Below are 21,807 nucleotides of genomic sequence, written 5' to 3' on the forward strand. Positions count from 1 at the left end.
CCAAATATAAGGTGTCAGCCTGCTGAAGCTACAACACAGGGCTACAGGCATGCCAATCAGCAAAAACAGCGTGCGTTAGACAGAGCTAATCAATCTAACAACCAACGGATCAGATCAATGCTCTGCAGTCCTGTCACATCCAGTCGTGAATGGTGGTGGATAATTAAACAACTCACTGGAGGAGGAGGCACCACAAATATCCCCATCCTCAATGATGGGGGAGCCCAGCACATCAGTGCAAAAGATAAGGCTGAAGTATTTGGAACAATCTTCAGTCAGAAGTGCTGAGCAGATGATTCATCTCAGCCTACTCCGAACGTCCCCATTTTCACAGGTGCCAGTCTTCAGCCAATTTGAAGCACTCCATATGATATCAAGAAATGGGTGAAGGTTATGGGCCCTGACAATATTCTGGCAGTAGTACTGAAGACTTGTGCTCCAGAATGTGCTGCGCCCCTAGCTAAGCTGTTCCAGTTCAGCTACAACACTAGCATCTACCAGGCAATATGGAGAACTGCCCAGGTATGTCCTGTGCACATAAAGCAGGACAACTCCAACCCGGCCAATTACCAGCCTATCGGTCTACCCTTGATCATCAGTTAAGTGATGGAAGGGATCATCAACAGTGCCATCAAGCAGCACTCAATTTGGGTTCTGCCAGAGCCACTCCTGACCTTATTACAGCCTTACTCAAACACGGACAAAAGAGCTGAACTCAAGAGCTGAGGTGAGAGTGACTGCCCTTGACATCAAGGCAGCATTTGACCGAATGTGGCATCAAAGAGCCCTAACAAAACTGGAGTCAATGGGAACCAGGGGGAAAATTCTCCACTGGTTGGAGTCAAACCTGGCACAAAGGAAGCTGGTTGTGTTTTTTGGAGGTCAGTTATCTCAGTTCCAAGACATCACTGCAGGGGTGTAGGGTCCTTGCCTGGTCAGGCCTACAGACCCACCATCAGCCTGACGTAGTCATACATACAGAATCATACCTTATAGATGATTTCCTAGATACCACCATCACCATGTCCTGTCGCACCAGCAGTACAGACCCAGCAGAGGTGGCGGCACAGTGTTATACAGTTGGGAGTGAGTTACCCTGGGAGTCCTCAAGACTGACTCCAGACCCCATGAAGTCTCATGACACCAGGTCAAACATGGGCAAGGAAACTTCCTACTGATTCCCAGCCAGCACCCCTCCCCCACTCCTTAGCTGATGAATCAGTACTCCTCCATGTTGAACACCACTGGAGGAAGTACTGAAGGTTGAAAGGGTACAGAATGTACTCTGGATGGGGGACTTCAATGCCTATCACCAAGAATGGCTCAGTAGCACCACTACAGTCCAAGGTGGCTGAGTCCTAAAGGACATAGCTGCTAGACCCAGTCTGGACCTAGGCTAGACTGGGTCTGCGAGCGGTAGGTGGTGAGGGAAAAACATATTTGACCTCATCCTCACCAACCTGTGTGCCACAGATACATCTGTCCATGACAGTATTGGTAGGAGTAACCACCATTGTGGAGAGAAAGTCCCATCTTCACACTGAGGATACCCTCCATTGTGTTTTGTGGCACTACTACCATGCTAAATGGGATAGATTTCAAACCGATCAAGCAACTCAAGACTGGGCATCCATGAGGCACTGTGGGCCATCAGCAGCAGCAGAATTGTACTCAAACATAATCTCTAACCTCATGGTCTGACATATCCCCCACTCGACCATTACACCAAGCCAGGGGATCAATCCTGACTCAATGAAGGGTGCAGAAGGGCATGCCAAGAGCAGCACCAGGAATACCTAAAAATGATGTGTCAACCTGGTGAAGCTACAACACAGAGCTACTTGCATGCCAAACAGCACAAACATCAAGTGATAGACAGACCTAAGCAATTCCATAACCAATGGATCAGATCTAAGCTCTGCAGCCCTGCCACATCCAGTCATGAATGGTGGTGGACAATTAAACAACTCACTGGAGGAGAAGACTCCACAAATATCCCCAACCTCAATGATGGGGAAGCCCAGCACATCAGTGCAAAAGATAAGGCTGAAGCATTTGGAACAATCTTCAGCTTGATTGGCAGCCCATCCACAAACATTCACTCCCTCCACTATCAATACATAATGGCAGCAGTGTGTACCATCTACAAAATGCACTGCAGGACCTCGCCAGGGCCCCTTACACAGCAGCTTTTAAACCCACGACCATTACAATCTAAAAGGACAAGGGCAGCAGGCACATGGGAACACCACCATGTGGAAGTTCCCCTCCAAAACACTCACCATCCTGACTTGGAAATACATCATCGTTCCTTGACTGTCACTGGGTGAAAATCCTGGAACTCCATCTCTAACAGAACTGTGGGTGTATCTACACTATGTGGACTGCAGCAGTTCAAGAAGGCAGCTTACCACCGCCCTCGCAAGGGTAATTAGGGATAGGCAATAAATACTGGCCGAGCCAGCAATGCCCACATCCCATGAATGAATAAAAAACTGTTTTCTCAGCGCACTTTTAGATACTAAAGAAGCAAATGTAAAATACATGAATATTCATTTTAAACCACAAAGGGATACCATTGTTGCACCCCAGGTCCCTCTACTGTATAGCTGGGCATTCAGCAATATAAGGACACCCTTCAATGTGAGGAACTAGAGCCAGTGTGGCCAAGAGAATATGCAAGGCAAGATCAGCAACAATGCACATTCACACAGCTTAAAGCAATTTCCATTATAACACATTAATAATATTACTCAGGTCACATAGCCATTGTATGACATGTACTTAGAAGATTCAAAGTTTAAGAACCAAAGTTGAACATTCTACAAAGATTACATCATGGTAACAGTTGTGAAAATAGCAAATATCTTTGGTTGCAGAGTTGGTGAAACATCTTATTAACTTGCTTTGTCCGACTGTCAAGTTTACACTCAGTCACATCTCCTTTTATCACTGTAAAGCCAATGTATTACCATTTCTCAAAACTGCACATGAGTCTACAAAGTTAGTCATTACTGCCCAAGTCATCATCAAACATTTTTGCTTTGGTAATGAACATGTCATGATTGACCCTCGCATTGTAGGCTCTGAGATTACTGAATCACGTACACAATGCTAGATCTATATGCTCATATTTAGAATAGTGCTTTCTCTTTGAAGCCTGACCACTTTGTTCAACTGCCAGTCATTTCCCTTTCAACTATAAACATCACTTACAGTTGATCTTCTGGTTTCAGTTCCATGCTTCTCACTAATTTTACATGTAGTAACCTTTTGTATTGCCTCAGGATGTTCCCGTTTGTACAGGTGAATGTGATGTTTGACAGCTGCTGTCAAATTACTATTTCCCATTTAGGTGGGTTCTGAGGCCATATCTGTACAGGTGTACGACAACTTTGCTTTGTAATTCTCCTGTCCCATTAGAATTTATCCATATTACCCTCGTTAGATAAAGAAAAGAAAATTCTATCGATGGACCTCTCAAAAGATTCTGCAGTTGTGGTTTCTGTTTTGTGTCTGGTTCCCAGAAGCTTGAAATAATCACACTTTTAAACTCAAAATGCTGCAGCTTCATCGAATGCACATCTCACAGCTCTGCATGTGACTGGATTGATATATTGTTGCTCAGCACCTAACCATAGTGCAGCAGTAAACGTGACACCCTGTCGCATCCAGACATTTCATGCAGTCATACGGTTCTTAGGTTTAATGCATTCTCAAACTCATTGTCATTTTCCAGGGTACAGATGTTTCAGGTTCTTTTCCTTCTCTTTCACCCTCTTGCGGTGTCTCTGATAACTCGCTTACCATCTTCTTTCTTTGTTCTGCACATCTTTTCCCAGTGATCAGGCTTTCCACATACTCAACAGTTTGATCCGTATGCAGGACATTTCTTTTTGTCTGTGAGTGCATCTGGTCATCCATAGTTTTCTCTCTGTCTGGTGTGCATTCTTTTGTTGCTGTTTCACTAACTCAACCCTGCTATCTTTCTCATGAAGGCTAGCTGTTTGGGTATTCAGTGCCTTCATGTACATCTGCATCTTCAACTTCCTCGCCACTTCACTACTGCTACCACGGGGGCCTAAATATAACTCCCAACAGAGTTGTAAATCCTTTTCTATTTTTTAATTTTACCCATAAAGTCTCCATGCCCACATTGTATCCTGCCTTATCACTGAACTGATTTCATCCAAAATCACTAGGGCTACTCCTGCCCCTCTACCATTATCCATGGCTTTCCTGTAGATCTTATAACCTGGGCCTGAATTTTTGAGTCGGCGGGAGCTGTTGCGAGCAGTCGCAAAGCCGACAGCCACCCGCAGTCAGCCCCACGCTGCCATTTTACGCAGGTGGGCCAATTACGGCCCGCCCAGCGTAAGATGCGAGCCATTGCGCTCAGCTCTACCTGTGCGGGGAGGAGGGAGAGTTGGGACCAGTGCACATGTGCGCCAAAGAGCACTTGAATCTCCCTGGGGCACGGAGCTGCCTCAGGAAGATTGAAGCGATTGTTAAAAAAATAAATAAATGGATTAAAAATTTAGTTAAACATGTCACCTCATGTGACTGTGTCACATGAAATGGGACATGTTTTTATACTTCAGAATTTTTTTTAATTTAATTAATAAAAGCTTTAGGAAACCTCATCCCGCACGTGGTTGAGGTTTCCTAAAAAACGTGAAGGCCCACTTGGCCTTTTCGCCTGCCCACCAACCCGTAAACAATTACATTAATAGGCCTATCAGTTATCAGCGGGCGTGCAGCCGACTCCAGCATGCGCCTACTGAATGAAACATTGCAAGTCAGCACGATGATGTAGGGATGTACACCTGACGTCATCGCGCACCAGCGCGCCATTTATGCGCCGGCGTGTCGGGCATGCCCCCATACATCAACTGAAAAATTCAGGCTCTGGTATATTTAATTCTCAGTCCTCGCTGTCTTGCAGCCATACCTCATAATGGTTACAATCTCATACCCTTCAAGCCGAATTGGCTCCTTCAGCTAATTCAATTTGCTCCTTACACCCAACACATTTGAATAAAGGTCACTTATTTGGGCCACATACACTAACCCTACTTTCTGCTCAACTGTTTCACTCACGCGTTTCTTATTTCTCTCTCTTGGTTTAATTATATATTTTCATTTTCCCTTTACCTGTAGCACAATTTCAGACTGTTACTCTATTCTTTTCCCTTCTGTTTATTTTCAAACTATTATTAATACTGCTTATGCTACTTATCTTCACCTGAGCACTCCTCACAATTTACTAGCTTGAAGTCGCCATGACTACCCTATTTATCCTTTTTTTCCCTTGACCTGTTAAATCTGTAATCATTTCATGTCACCATTTTAATTTTCCTGTAACCATTTCAAAACTGTGCTCATGTTAAAACTGTAATCGTGGGTACAAATAAACTAAGCCCATTAAGTGTAACAACATTTTGACTGAGCCAATTCATTCTCTAGTAATTCACGGGTCAAAGACCTCTTGTTTTGTTTCATAAAAGCTAGAAACTCCTACACTCCCCAATCTGCATCACATTCTCATACTCACCAAATTCTGAATTCTTTTGGGCTTTGTTTAGGAAACACTCCATTTATGACCACTCTGTGCATTTTGTTTTTATTCATCCACGAGATGTGGGCTTTGCTGGCTGGGCCAGCATTTATTGCTTATCCTTAGTTGCCCTAGAGAAGGTGGTGGTGAGTTGCCTCCTTGAATTACTGCAGTCCATGTGGTGTAGGTACACCCACAGTGCTGTTAGGATGGGAGTTCCAGGGTTTTGATCCAGCAACAGTAAAGGAACGGCAATATATTTCCAAGTCAGGATAGTGAGTGGCTTGGAGGGGAACTTCTAGGTGGTGGTGTTCCCATCTATCTGCTGCCCTTGTCCTTCTAGATGGTAGTAGTCATGGGTTTGGAAGGTGCTGCCTAAGGAGCTTTGGTGAATTCCTGCAATCAGCTGTCATGCCCAAAGTTTTATGAACTTTCACCCAAAATCTTTAAAAATGGGACACAAACAAACTACTAATATGGCTGCTGCAAATCGTGTGACCATTGGAATTTCAGGTACAGTTAGTATCAAATCTCAGGCAAATACCTAATTAAATATGGATATTCACAGCCATCTGGATAATTCTCTTTGTTTCAGGATGGGCCAACACAAAAGGACTATGGAATTTCCAGACTGCCTGACTCCTTGTTGAACAAAAGGGAAGGTTGAAACTCAATTGGTAGGAGATGGAAATAAATGGCTCCTATGAACCGCCCCACTGTATCATAATGGCTTTCCCCATCAAAACTAGACTGGTGAACCTCAAAGGTGTTAACCCACAACACAGGATTGCAAAATCAACATAAACACCACCCCTTATTTGGAAAAGGACTTGAAATTGGGAAAAGTCACATGGAGGCAGCCATGTTGTTATCTACTTTTAAAAATCAGCTAAGAGCTGTTCATAGTTAGTTATCTGCTATTCGTTAGTCAGAGAGCCAGACCACAAACTGGCTGCAAGTCATCAAGCAGCCAATTTATTAATAGCAATCCCTTGAAAGCGGGAGATCCTAACAGGGAGAATGACTCCCCCACTCGCCCCACAACCAGTTCTAGTTTAAAGTTCACCTGAGGATCAAAGTCCTAGCTATTCAATGATAAGAAACTTCACAACCTGCTGCAAAACCTTCACTTTACAAGACCCTCACTTCAACTTTAAGCCATCTAAGTCATTCAAGAAACCAGGCCTGCCATACAGGAGACCGGAGATCATAAATCAGAGACTAAGTTAACTATAATCTGTAAAAAATACATTACCTTCACCTGTATCCAATCTTTGTGTGTGTGTGAGAGAGAGATTGTGTGAGTAATGTTGCATTAATTCAGGGTAAATGTGTAAGTATAAATAACCTTATTTATTTCTTAACTCACAAAAGCTTGCTGCTGAAATTATTTAATTGGAACACACACCCAAAGGGGTAAGAAAACACATACATTCTATGTGTGACACAGGGGTATGATGGAATGCTCACCTGGATGGATACAGCAACAATACCATTCAAGTTAAATATTATCCAGAATACAGTTCACATGATTGGTGCTGTTGCCACTGGCCCCAATATTCATCCCTCCACTATTGGTAAATTAAAGCTACTTTATGTATGACCTACAGAATGCACTGCAGCAACTTACCATGCTTACTTCAACAGCACCTACCCCCTGATGCCGCTCAGAAAGACAACAGCAGCAATGTCATAGAAACACCATGCCCTCTAAGTCATTTGTTTTTTGGACTGTGGCTCAGTTGGTAGCACTTTTGCCTTGAGTCAGAAGGTTGTAGGTTCAAGTCCCACACTAGGCCTGGAGTACAAAAACCTCAGCTGACAACTCAGTGCAGTACTGAAGGAGTACTATATTGTTGGAGATGTTGGATTTTGGATGGAACATTAATCCAAGGCCCTGCTCTCTCAGGTGGATTTAAAAGATCCCACGGTACTATTTCAAAGCAGAGCCGGGGAGTATTGCCCAGTGTCTGGCCACTACTTATCCCCCAATCAACACCAGAAAAAAAATAGATTGTCTGGTATTTATTGCATTTGCTGTGCATTGTTGCATTGCCTACCTTGAAGTGACCGCACTTCAATAATGTGTCATTGGCTGTAAAGCATTTTAGAAGGTCCTGTGATTGTGAAATGCAAGTCTTTCTTTGACTTGAATTCCCTACCTAACACCATTGACGATACATCATCACCAAAAGGACTTGAATGGTTTACAAAGCAGGATGATGTCCATGGCACGAGTTCAATCCCAATGCCAGCTGTGGTTGTTCATGGAAAACTGCCTCCTCACCTTAACCATATTTGGGGAATGGTGTCCCACAAGCTATATTTCACCAATTGTCTCCCTTTAATGGAGAGTGATGCCCATGGTCTTTTCTGGACTGTGGTTAATTACCCAGTATAAGAAGGACCACCACTAGCTACTCAGGGCAACAAATGTAGCCGTGCCATAACCGGCCCCCAACCCCACCCCACCATCCCAAGAACAAATATTTAACATTCTAGATATTGTTTGGCTGCATGAAGGAGCTGAGTAAATACATGGTCCAGTTTGTACCAGAAACTTGAGGCCACCATTGTGGAAACAGTTCAGAAAAGCCTCTTCCCAGCTTTTGGAGCCTGGATTTGAATTTATACTGAAAGGTCTCTCAGTCAGCTGGGCTACCTAACTGAATAAGAAAAGCTCAGCAGCAAAAGTCTCTAACTATATTTAAAATTAAAACCAAAATAAAACAGAACACACACTCACACACGTATACCCAGGGGCTCAAACACTTGAGGCTACCGGGAAAATTGCTGCAAGTGGCAGCAGTTACTTAGCAACGGGATTCTGGAGCTTGAAGTCATAATTCAATCTCTCTACAGTATATATAAAAGAACAATCCACAAAGGATAAACTTATTTAATTCCCCGAAACGTCTCTATACTGTCTCTGGAGACTGCGCCGGCTCCTTTAAACCGGAAAAAAAAATAACTGATTTTGATTTTTTTTTTCGAACTGAGAAACGAATTAACAAAATTCCAAAATACATATTTCCGGCCGTATTTCTTTGTTGTTTTGGAAAAACGGTTTTAAAATAAGGTGATTGCCTTTTGGTTGAATGTTGGAGCTTGACCAGCCTTTGGTTGCTAAGTAACTATAGACGCTTCCCACAAAGTGTTTGGATCACAGACCGTGTTTAGTTTTCTTTTAATTTTTAAACAAGGTTGGAGGCTTCACTGCTCGACGTTTCCGTGTGTGTTTACGGCAATGAAGGTGTGTATCGTTTAGAACCTGTATAAATATCTAGTGTGTGTTTTATGGAGCTAAACCCATGTAAAGTAGGGGACTCGCTGCCGAAGCTGCCCGTGTTGTTGAGGTCGGGGCCGGACGAGTCAAGCAGAGGGAAGTCCATAGAGTTGACACCTGTCACATCTCCTTGAACCTTGACCCGCTAAACTGTAACGCTGAACACTAACACCCCAATACCAAGAGCCTAACCCCAACAGTAACACCCCAGTACCAATATCCTAGCCCCAAAACTGCCACAAACCCCAATACTAACACCCGAACCTCAACACCAACCCAACACTACTCCCCCCAACACTAACACCCTAACCCCAACACCAGCCCCCAACTCCAAAACTACCCCAACACTAACACCCGAACCTCAACACTAACACCCCAAAACTAACACCCTTACCTCAACACAACACTAACACCCTAACTTCAAAACTAACACCAACATTAACCCAACACTAACAGACCAACACTACCACCCTAACCCATTAACACCCATTAACACTCCCCCAACCCTAACACTAACACCCTAACCCCAATACCAACCCCCAACTCCAAAACTACCCCCAACCCCAACACTAACACCCTAACCTCCATAGTAACATCCTAACCTCAAAGCTAAGCCTCAATACTAACACCCCAGCATTAACACCCTATCTTCAACAGTAACATCTTAACTCCAACACCAATCGTAATTGTCATTTTCGCTTTCCCTTGATATCAGTGATGTGCATAGAATGACCTGTTTTGTGTTTTAATGTAGCTGTGGAGCCTGACTGCAGACCTGCGTGATTTTCCACAGTGCAGACAAGGATGAATTGTTTGATTTTGTTGGGACTGCCCGGCCATTCTAGCTTGCCTTTTGTCCTTTGCTGCCTGTATTCTTTGCTGTCCAAATGAAACAATGCCGCGACTTGAGATTGCTCCCCAGGTAGTTCTTTCTTGTGCATTTTTCTCCTAGCCTCCGATGGACATGCCACATTTCATGAGGTTCACCTTCAGAAAGTCCCTGAACCTTAATCTCGACCTACCTCGCAGATGGTGTACAAGTTTGGGATGTGAATACATGACTGCCCTAGGGACTTTATCATCAGTCATACATACTACATGTCCACTCCATCTGAGCTGGATTCTAATGATGAGTGCTTCAATTTCAGACATTTATGCTCTTTGAATTATCTCAGTGTTGAACACTTTGTCCTCCCATTTGATGCCCATGATTTTCCAAATGCATCTCATGTGAAACCTGTCCAACTGTTTAATAAGCCTGGAGCACTAGGCAGCCCCTCAGGACCAAGGATGATTTATTTTCCACTCTGAGGTTGTGGGTCCTGAGGTGACTAACAAGTCCAATGCTAGATCTGCACACTCTGCCGCAGATGAGGCAGGTACTGTTCGATGAGGCGGGTGTCAACATTTATTACCCAGCTTGCTAGGCCATTTTAGAAAATAGTTAAGAATCAGCCACATGTTTATTAATTTTTAAGAAGTGTTTGACTAATCTAATTGAATTTTTGATGAAGCAACAGCGAAGGTTGATGAAGGAAATGCAGTTGAAGTTGTCTATAATGATTTTAAGAAAGCTTTTGACAAAAGGCTGATTAACAAAAGTCAGGCCCATGGATAAAGAGGGTCAGTGTCAGCTCAGATAAAAATTGGCTTAAGGAGAAAAAATAGCGAGTTGTGATAAAGGACTGTTTTTCAGACTGGAGGGTAGTAGATAGTAGTGTTTCCCAAGGATCATCAATGTCCTCCGCTTGGGTCACTTTTCTGATATATCTAAATGACTTGATAGTGGAATGCATAGCAAAATTTCAAAATTTGCTTATGTTACCAATGTTGGAAGTATGGCAAATGGTGAGGAAGATATCAGTTGACTGCAAGAGACATAGATAGGCTGTCAGACAAGTGGCAGCTGGAACTGAATACAGAGAAGTGTGAGGTAATGCAGTTTATATGAGGGATAGGGAGAGGCAATATATTAATGGCACAATTCTAAAGAGTGTGCAGGGACAGAGGGATCTGGGGGTTCATATAAATAGAACTTTGAAGGTGGCAGGACATACTGAGAGAGTAGTTAGCAAAGAATCTGGGATCTTGGACTTCATAAATAAATTGAGTACAAAGTCAGAGAAGTTATGTTGAACATTTACAAAGCTCTGGTTAAGCCACAACTAGAGTATTGCTTCCAGTCTTTCCCACTGGCTGGAGAACTAGTGAGAGTTCCACATCATCTCCTGGGCAGCGACAGGCCTCCCCAGGATCAAGGACCTTGGGGGAGGAAGCCTTGTCCCTCCAAGCCACAGGGGAGTGATGACGGGATGGAGTTTGCGAGGTGAAGATTGTAGGGTTTGGGGGGGGGGCATGTCAGCAGCAAGGGCAGGGAGATGACTGTCAATGGGCTTCCCCTTCCCCATGCTGATTCCCTGGCAGTGAGGGACCCTCCATGGAAGCCCGCAAGCAGTACCAACAGAGTTGAATTCTGGGGCTTCCTGCTTGGCGAGTCCTCTGACTGCCACTTGGTGAGCACCAGCAGTGGCGGGATGAGACACTTAATTGCCCGGTTGAGGGCAGCAGGTTGGGAAGGCCGTCCAGGAATCTGCCACCCTCCCACCCAATTAAATGTCACCCCGCCACCAAATGTGCTGCGGGGGAGGACATTAAACTCATCTGTATGTGCCTGGCGTCACATTTATGCTGGATCAGGCAGAGACAGATTTACTTCTCTGAAGGCCATTCGTGAACCATGTGGGTTTTTACAACAAATGCGTATCTGTGTATCATTTGTCTAGGTTCCTGGCTTACTAATTCAGAAACATAATCTTAATATTATCATTCCCCTACGAGATCTACATTAAGCAAAGTATCAATGGATAGGGAGCTGCTTAAAAATCTTGCCCACTGACCCAGTCAGAAAAGCCAGCAGGAAATTACTGCTTCTTTTTCTTCTGAATACTTTTGACGTACTGAAACATGGCGGATGTGTACTTATGTGCACGTGCATGTATGTGTGCCCGACCAGCTAACTTGGAGTGATTTTTTTTTAATAGAAAAATAAAATAGATTGGAAACCCTTTGGAATGTAAAAAGGATGTGTTTTATTTTTAAAGAGTGAGACAAGATTGCTTCCAGCCCAAAACGTGACCTCACAGCAAAGAGACAGAGGGACCCACTTAGCAGGTCTGGAGGTTATCCTCATTATTTGATCACATAAAACCGGTTTGTGGAACTGCGACTTATAACAATCCCTTCTCAATTACACATTGTAGCTTTCAGTGTGCAAGATGTTCACTGGAGTTATCTTGAGACTTAAACATGGTTTCCTTTTATTTGTAGCTGACATGACAGACAGGGTTTTCTGTTTATTGGCCCAGGTGCAATACCAACAAGAAAGAACTTTCATTTATGTAGCACCTGTGATTACCTCAGAATATCTCTAAGAAATTTAAACCCAAAGAAGTACCCTTGAAGCGTAGTCATTATTGTAGTGACAGCAGGGGACCAAATCAGCCTGATAATTACCAGATAATCTGTTTTAGTGCTGATGGTTGAGGGACAGCCAATGGCCTGAACTCCAGGGATAACTCCCCTGCTCCACTATGAAACAGTGCCATGCAATTGTTTATGTCCACCTGAGAGGGCAGATGGGACCTTAGTTTAATATCTCAACTGAGATGGTACTTCCCACAATGTAGTACTACCTCAGTATTGCACTAAAGTGTCAGCTTACTGACAGAGACAAGAGCGCTGCCACCAAACATCTAACTACCAAGCCACTAGGGGACAGAGTGGCATAGCGGTCATGTTGCTGAACTAGTAATCCAGAGCCCCAGCTAATTCTCTGAGGTTTCATGTGGGTTCAAATCCCACCAGAGCACACTTGTCTGTATTAAGTTGCAGCTGCCACTTGTCTGTCCATTCCACCAGCCTATGGGAGACAGGTCTCTATTTGAGACTGCACCTGAAACACTGAATACAGTTTTGGTCTCCTTGAAGAGGGATATACCTGCATTGTTCAGAGAAAGTTCACTAAACTGCTTCCTGGGATGAAGGGGTTGTCTTAAGAAGAAATGCTGATCATATACTTATTGGAGAAAAATAGGAGGTGATCTTTTTGAAACATATAAGATTCTGAGGGGTAAATGCTGTGTTACCCCTCATGGGGGAATCCAGAACTAAGGGGCACAGCTTAAAAGTTAGAGATCTTACTTTTTAAGACAGAGAAAAGGAGGAATTTCTTCTCTCAGGGGGTCGTTAATCTTTGGAATTCTCTCCTCCACACTTCCAGACCCTAAACATTGAATATATTCAAGGCTGCATTAGACAGATTTTTGATCTACAAGAGAGTGAAGGGTTATGGGGGGGCAGGCAGGAGAGTGGACTTACAGCCAAAATCAGATTGGCCACAATCTTATCAAATGGCGGAGCAGATCGAAGGGCCAAATGAACAACTCCTGTTCTTATTACTTATGATCTGATGATCTTATGATGTCATCTTGAAGCTATCCTCCTCACAGTTCACAATACTTCCAAGTCTTGTGTCATCCACAAATTTTGAAATTGTGCCCTGTACACCCAAGTCTGGATCAAGAAAAGCCTCGCTATAAAGCTTCTTCCAGTCCACCATTTATATAGCACCTTTAACATAGTAAAACATGTTTCATAGGCAGAGATGAACACCAAGCAGCAGGAACAGGAAATAGGTTAATTGCAGTTTGAGAAATTAAGAATTTGAATTCTGTTTAATAGCAGATACGGTATCAGGAAAAGTACCCATGACACTGCCAAATTGTTGTAAAAATCCAACTGATTTGCAAATATCCTTTGCTAAGGAAATCAGCCATCCTTACCTAGTCTGGCAAACATGTGATTCCAGTCCCATACCAATGTGGTTAGATCTTAACTGCTCTCTGAAGTGACTCATACTTCAATCAAGGAAACCAGGGATGGACAATTTGTTGGCTTTTTTGTGATGCTTATATCACAAGAATGAATTTTAGGAAAAATGACTTAAGTTTATGATAATAACATCTATCCTCAATTTTTGTTTCATATTAGATAAACTATTCGTAAATGCAAATTCCTTGAAAATTGATGGTTGCAGACACAGTTTTCTTTTCATTATGGATTTAAGTGATACATTACCCAAATCACTGACTGTGCCATTGGTGCCAGGTACAAGTCCCAAAACATGGAAAAACAAGGTATGTCCTGTAAATCTTGCCTTGAGTGTTTAATTGTAGAAGGCAGACTTTATTATCCACATTCCTATTCTCCAGGAGACATTATGCAGGCCAAGGCGCCGTGAGACAGTTGTCTAATCGCACAGCTTCTTTTGTTAATTGTGGCTTACTTACTTTGAATAAAATTACATAATGGGCTGAATAATGTGATGTCAAGCGCTGAAAGTCCGATTGCACCTTGGGAACTGGGCATCTCCTGTAGGCATTGAGGCCAACCATTCTTAGTGGCTCGAGATGCAGCAGGTGAGTGCTGTTGGTGTTCTGAGGCTGCACAAAAACAGCAAGGCTCAATCCAGCCGCAACTTTTAAGTAAGTTACGTAAGAGTGCCTCCCACAATGTGTCTGGTGTTCCTAATCAGTGTTTTGGACACTCGGTGGCCATTTTGTAACGAACACACCAGGATCAATTAAAGGCCACAAACTGTAATTGTAATTCTTTGGTGGCTCTCTCCTATTAGGGCCACTTTCCTTTGCTGACCCTTCACTTGCTAGACCTCCAAAGGCCAATTCCTCCAAGTGGTTATGGTGCACAAGACATTTTTTAGTCAGCAGTCTTTTAATAGCTTTTGGCCCCTATTAATGTGGCCCAAATCCAAATGGTAGCCGGGGCACATCATGTTCTAAGCATCAGAAACATTGCAAAGTATTTAAACGTGCTGGCTTGTGTCCACATTTTTCTTTTTATTCATTGATGGGATGTGGGCATCGTTGGCTAGGCGAGCACTTATTGCCCATCCCTAATTGCCCTTGGGAAGGTGATGATGAGCAGCCTTCTTGAACCGCTGGAGTCCATGTGGTGGAGGTACACCCACAGTGCTGTTAGGGAGGGAGTTCCAGGATTTTGACCCAGCGACAGTGAAGGAACGGCGATATATTTCCAAGTCAGGATGGTGAGTGGCATGGAGGGAATTATTAGCATTATCAGCTATGTAACATCGAAATTTGGGGCTGTCAATTATCCATCAGGATCCACCATCATTTAGGTGAGAAGTGCCTTCATAATTAGTACCTATTTACCCATTCATAGCAATTATTTAAAGAAGTTATTTCTGTCAGTGATGGCTTCTCATGAAAGGATATGCTAATCATTGCAAAAACCGAATAACCACTTCCAGAATTTTCTCCTTTTACTTCAGAAGATTGTCATTATGGGCAGGGTTTTTCCCTTAGCAGGGGTGCACTGCGGGGGCGGGCGGGGGCGGTCGCAAAGCCGATTGCCGCCCACGATCGGCTCCACACTGCGATTTTAGGCCAGCGGGCCAATTAAGACCTGCCCAACGTGGAAGGCGGGCTGCTGAGCGCTGCCTGTGCGGGCGGGAGGAGGAGGCTGAGCGGGCCTAGCACATAATTCGCACATGCGTGAGAAAGAGCGCTTCAATCTCCCTGAGGCACGGAGCTGTCTCAGGGAGATGACGCGCTGTTTAAAAAAAAAATAAAGGAAATAAAAATGTCATAGAACATGTCCCCTCTCCATCACATGAGCAGGAATATGCTTTTAATTCACTGTTAGATTTTTATTTGATTTTTATTTGCTTTAGGAAACCTCGTCCCACCCGTGGATGATGTTTCCTAAAAAATGTAAAGGTCACTTGGCCTTTTTGCCCGCCCATTAACTGTTATGTTGAGCGGGCAGTGAAAAATTCAATAAAATTGTTAAATTATTGGCCTTAATAGGCCTTTAAACTGTCAACGGTTGCGCTTCCGGCGCCAATGCCCGCCTGCCGACCTGACTATCGTGAGAGTGCGCGTTGAAGTCAGCATGCTTGGCCAACGTCAACACGCTTTATTTCACACTCCAGCATGTCTGGCGCATGCCAAGCGTAATTTTCTGCCCTATCTTTTTATTTCTGCAAAGAACGGTATGCTGTCGAGATTTTGAATCATCATAGTTTGCACCTTCATTTGAGAGCCAACAAATAAAGGAGAGCCCATTTTGTTTTTATTTGCTTGTTTAATTTGAATTGTGTTCACAGTAGAGCCAGGGCTTGTTTTGAAAGTGTACCATATTTTTAAAAACTGGATTGATTAGTTATGCTTAATGCAGCCCATTTCTCAAAGATGATCAGCATTGAAATACTGGTCCCTATTACCACTCATCCCTTCTGAGACAGCCCAGCCCCTCAAAATTCAGGAGGAGAGTAGAATTGAGCCAATATAAATTTAGTACTACTTCTGTTTTCACATTGCACTAAGCCTTGTGCTATGTGACATGTGGATCTCATACCAATGCTTGGAAGCAGAAAATAAAACTTTTGGGATTTGCAAAGATTACTAGCCTGGATTGTCCTTCTGATATTCCCTACCGTTGGCTTCAGTAGATATCAGTGAATATAGTTTCAGGTTATGGCCAAGACCCACGGGCTAGAAACTGGTGCCAGTAGTATAGATGTTGTGCAATATAAGATCAGCTTTTATACTTCTTATAATACATTCATTGTTTTGAATTAAATTGTCAAAGTAAGCATATTTGTACTTTTTGTTTACAACTTTTATTAACAGTTTTAACATATCAAAGTTGAGCTTGAAAATTGTTGCATTCTTCAAATAAATTACTTCTGAATGGTCCCTGTTATGATCTTTTTCCTGTTTAATCTTCAGAGGACTCAGTAAAATAAGGAAAAGCATATAAACTCAGAATATATATATGGTTTAAAGTAACATCATCTGCTTGTGCTTTAATTATGGGTTTGCTCATTGTGTTAGCTCGGGATGAACGTAAGGCAGGCAAACTGTACCAAGCCGGACTCCTAAATCGGAAGCTGATTGAGGAAGCAAAGTGTTTATGTGATGTAATTTAACACATAAACACTTTCACTTCTCAATCAGCTCTCCTATCCATCAATGTATTTAGGCTTTCTGGAGTTCAGCAGGGACAGACACAATCCTTCTTTTAATGAGTTCTCTTAAAATAAACCATAAAATTTGGAAGTGGGGAGGAAGGAGAGAGAGCCATGCAACATTAAATGTATACCCCAAAATAAGTGGATAACAATTTGTTGGACATGAGTTACACGCTTAAGAGGGCTTCTCAAATAAAAAATAATTAGTTGTTCTTGCATTCTCGTTTCCATTGTACCCTCTAGCATATTTCTGCAAAACCAGACACCACAGTGCTCGTTGCTGTAGCTTTGCAAGATCACATAATTAGGAATCTGCGGCTCCAAAACCTTTCACTGTCTAATACCTTTAAGACAAAACAACGGACTAAAATTAGCTGCTACAGGCCCATAGACAGAAGCACTGCGAAGCCTGCAGTGGATACTGGAATAATAAGAAAAGAAGGAAGAAAGAAAAGAAAAGAAGATGAGGAACAAGAGTATGTTTTGGATCCAAAACCCTTGGGCCTCACTTTAGGTAAATTTATTTCACTTTTCATATTTAGCTTTTAGTTGTTTTGTGGTTGCACCATGCTTGTGCTGTGATTTTAAAATTATGGTGTGTAGCCTGTTTTTTTAAAACATCGTGAATGAGGTGTATATTTATTACAAATCTGGTGGCTAATTGGTTCTTGTCAGCCTCCGATTCAAAAAAAGACTGTGGCCAGGATTTTCCCGTCGGTGAGTGGGGAGGCGGGCGCCAACGCCCCATTTAAATTTTCAGGCAGGCGGGGGCTCAGCAAAATCAGCTGTGCGCCCACCGACCTGTCAATGGCCAATTGAGGCCATTGACAGCGTTATTTAAATAATTAAAGGACCTGCCCGTCCAACCTTAAGGTTGGCGGGCAGGCCAGGAGACCTGGCGGGCTTCAGAAAAAACATGAAACCTCATCCACAGGCGGGATGAGGTTTCATGTAGGTTTTTAAAAGTTTAATTAAAGTGGTTTTGAAAGTTATGGGCATGTCCCAACTCATGTGACAGTGTCACATGAGAGGACATGTCAGGGATTTTTTTTTTCTTGTTTTTAATATTTTTCAATGTGCAGCTGATCTCCCTGAGGCAGCACTTTGCCTCAGGGGGATGAGTGCGCTCTTTCATGAGCACACACAAAAGATTGCACTCTCAATTTTGGGATTTCCCCCCCCCGCAACCTGCCTGCACAGGGAGCTCATAGTGCTTCTGTGCGGACGTTACGCTGGGCGGGCTTTAATTGGCCCGCCCATGTAAAATAGTGGCGCGCCCCCGATCGAGAAAATTCTGCCCTGTATTTAGCAGGAACATGGGGCAGGATTTTCCGCTTGGCATGCAGGCACTTAACCGACACGCCAAAGCGTGAAATAGCGGCGCTATTTCAGTTGGGCGCACGCGAGAATCGGCAGCACGCCTGCCAACAATTCAGAAGCCTATTTATGCCATTAATCAATGAATTAGCATATTTTTCGCTGCCTGTCCGACGTTACAGTTGGCAGGTGGGCGAATTGGCTAGGCGGCCTTTGGATTTTTTTAGGAAAGCTCATCCGTGGGTGGGATGAGGTTTCCAACATTAAGTTAAGAAAAAATAAAAATGTTTGACATAATTTTTATTATGTCTCGGTTCATGTGAGTGAGTCCTTTGTGGGGGCATTTTTTTTTTTGATTTTCAAAATCTTTAATTTTGATTTTAAAATTCTTCAGCTCCCTGCCTTCAGGGGGCTTTCAGAGCGTGCTCCCCCACGCAAGCGCAGACTTTTGCACTTGCCCTCCTCCTGCCCCCCACCCCAGCAGCGCTGAGCTTCTCCGTGTGCCTTTCATGCTGGCTGGCCATTAATTGACCAGCCAGTGTGAAATCGCAGTTTGGCGCCAATCGCAGGCAGTGGGCCGTTTCCCAGCTGCTCCTGGGGCCCACCCACCACACTCGCCCGATGACCCGAAAATCCTGCCCATGACATATTGGTTTAGACCGTAGAACTATTTGGCAGCCGTTTTAAGAGTTGGAAATCCTGCAATTTTGAAGCAAATTCAGTGGCTTCAGCCAGTATAGATTGAAGAACTAACTTCCGTGCAGTGATGTTATTTGCTAGCCATTTTTTATAGTCTGTGTGTTGTAGTGAGGAAATAAAAGGTGGAACAAAGTCAGCCTTTTCTTGTGCTATTTAAAAAAAGCCTTTACTTCTCCCACTCACACCCCCTAACCCCCTCCGCCCTCACCCTGACTTATGGTTCAGAACAACACAGGCACACCAGGCGAAAATGAATTAGCCAACTTCAGCCAAGTCTTTGGGTGGCACCAGCAATTCTTATATTGAAGGCCCATATGCTTTCTAGCCATGATCATAGCCTGAAATGTTAGTTTCTTTTTCCATTTCTGCTAGCATGTTCTTCATTTGAACATGGATGAACTTTAACTTGCTGGCAATTATAGATCGCGGTGTATAAGAAGACCCAATTTTTTTTGGTGCCAAAATGCATGAGGCCTATACTCGGCATGTAAAATGCTGAGGCCTACACTCATCTGAGGCCAAAATGCTGAGGGCAAAATGCTGAGGCCTATACTCGGCGTATAAGTCGACTCCGCATTTTTCAGCTCATAAATGCATATTTAGTGTTATGGGATTGGTACATGGGATCAAGAAGGCCTTGTTACTAAGAAGATGCTTGGGAGTTTAAGACACACCCACACAGAGCAAACCATGCATGGCTAACAATGAACAGAAATGGGTCCCGCTGCAAAAGTAATGAAATATGAAGCTGGCTTCAAGCTAAACATTGTAACATTTGTTAATTCATCAATTAACTGTGCTGCCGTGAGGGAATTCAGTATTAATGAGAAACTGAGAATGGAAGAAGAAGGAATCCACCCTGAAGAAGACGCCCAAGACCAAATGTGTCACGAAAACAGGGACCAGCCATTGACCTGATCTTGGGAAGGATGTATTGGAGTGGGTTGTCAAAAATCATCAGAATGGTTTCATCATCACCAGAAATGCAATGCTTATAGGCTCACTTATGTGGGCCAAATCCAACCCTGATTCCAGCAAATATTTCAGAGCAACAGCTAGCTGGTCTAGCTGCTTAATGGAGAGAAAATGCCTAGTGTTGCGAAAGATCAAAATCGTTCAGAGATTACCAAAAGACCTCAATGCCAAAATGACCAGTTTCCAGTGATTCATCAACAGACAGCGGCAACAACATGAGTACCCATTATGTAACAACAGCAACATGGGTGAAACGCCCATGAATTTCCACATGCCCACCAACTGAACATTCCGATCATTCAAAAAATGCAGAATACCCAATTCAATGGATGGCGAGGAAGACGATTTGACAAGGGATGATCCTGAAAACAAAAGCACCAAATGTGACCCAGAGTGGGATCCTTACAATGATGTCATAGTCAAAGTGACTTGGAATGAATTCGATAAACTCTGCGTTGGATGTGACAATAAATTTGGCAGTTTTTAAAACATTATGATTGTGGTTCAGACTATCCTTGTAGAATTATTTTATTAAATAAAACGTGACACATTGGTTAAATTTGAATTTCAGGTGTTTTTTTTTCACATTTCAAAATGGTGACCATCTATCCTGACACCAGCAATTCACATTTTATACTCAACGTATAAACCAATCCCCGTATGTTGAAAGATTTTTGGAAGCTTCAAAGATCGACTTAAGCTCCGTGATCTGCAGTAATTGGCACTGAGGCATTTTCAAAGCTTCAAATGTGAATTAAGGTTAATTGTGTTTATCTAAATTACCTCTAAGCAAGTTTTTGTCAAATAGCAAAAAGGCCCTGGTTCAGTTTGCAATGTAGTAATAGTTGACTGGATTCAGTTTTTACTCAACTAGAAATGCCTACCTTAAATTTTCGTTTACTAATTGTACTTTTAAGCACAGAAAATGGGTCTGGTTGATGCACCTAAAACACCGTTAACAGATAGTGAATGGCAACTGGTGAAAAAGAGATCAGTACAACAGGGAGATTCAGCACAGCCTTGTGCTATATGCAGAGAAGAGTTCGGGATGCAGCAGCAAGTGAGTACTTTGAAAAACAGCAGCAAACACTTCACCTTCCTGGAGATATTCATTGCTAGCTTATAAGGAAACTAACTTCATTGTATTCTATTCAGAAGCAGTGATTGAGATACAAGTGTAAAATATTAACCAGTTAAAATATTTGTGCAGTACAGCTCAAGCATTTTTGACACTAATTCCCCCTAAAAATCATGATCATATGCTGAAACCTTTAATTCAATTTACACATGTTTAGAAACGCTAGTAAACTGGCTTGTGCATTGTTTGGGAGCACTCTTTTTCACACTGGGCACCTGTTTTGCTAATCTAACAAAAAATTATAGGATGAAAGTTTCCATTGTTTAGGAGTTAAGACCATTTCAAACTAGGTCATTGCAGGCGGAGTACAAAACAGTCACTAAATGGATAGTCTTCGACCAGTTGGGCAGTAGAAGTGTTACTCAAATGCAGTTAGGGCCCACTCAAGAAACGAGTTCAGATAATGCAAAAAAACTTTATATCCTGCATCTGACTGATGTTATGTATATCCTACCAACCAATGACAGAATATGCAAAAAGCATTCTATATCCTACAGCTGTTTCTCAAAGGCATGATAAACAGCAAAAACATCTTTGAGAAAGATATGCCACCAGCTGAAATGTCAGGGGAGAGTCCGTCCATAGCTCCAGTGGCTGCCCTGCAGCAATTTAACACTGGTAGCAGCGTTAATTGCTTTCAGGAGAGGCAGTGTCACCATGATAATGTCGCTCCAGAGGCCCAGACTAATTATCTGAGGACGCAGGTTCAAATCCCACATGGCAACAGCTGGTGGAAATTAAATTAATCAATCAGGAATTAA

The 21,807-nt window shown here is 43.0% G+C and overlaps 1 protein-coding gene across 1 annotated transcript in view; it reads left to right on the top strand.

Moving 5' to 3' along the window:
• The first annotated feature begins 506 nt into the window (after nt 1–506).
• Nucleotides 507–21,807, top strand: part of rnf32 (ring finger protein 32) — a 75,032-nt gene continuing 53,731 nt past the window's right edge. Inside the window, exons 1-7 of the mRNA XM_041183925.1 lie at nt 507–522; nt 10,358–10,444; nt 13,893–14,038; nt 15,752–15,812; nt 16,781–16,866; nt 17,161–17,431; nt 20,826–20,968. Of these exons, the coding sequence (XP_041039859.1) occupies nt 507–522; nt 10,358–10,444; nt 13,893–14,038; nt 15,752–15,812; nt 16,781–16,866; nt 17,161–17,431; nt 20,826–20,968 (810 nt within the window). The remainder of the gene's footprint in view (nt 523–10,357; nt 10,445–13,892; nt 14,039–15,751; nt 15,813–16,780; nt 16,867–17,160; nt 17,432–20,825; nt 20,969–21,807) is intronic.

The sequence above is a fragment of the Carcharodon carcharias genome, chromosome 3, assembly GCF_017639515.1.
Source record: "Carcharodon carcharias isolate sCarCar2 chromosome 3, sCarCar2.pri, whole genome shotgun sequence".
Lineage (NCBI taxonomy): Eukaryota > Metazoa > Chordata > Chondrichthyes > Lamniformes > Lamnidae > Carcharodon > Carcharodon carcharias.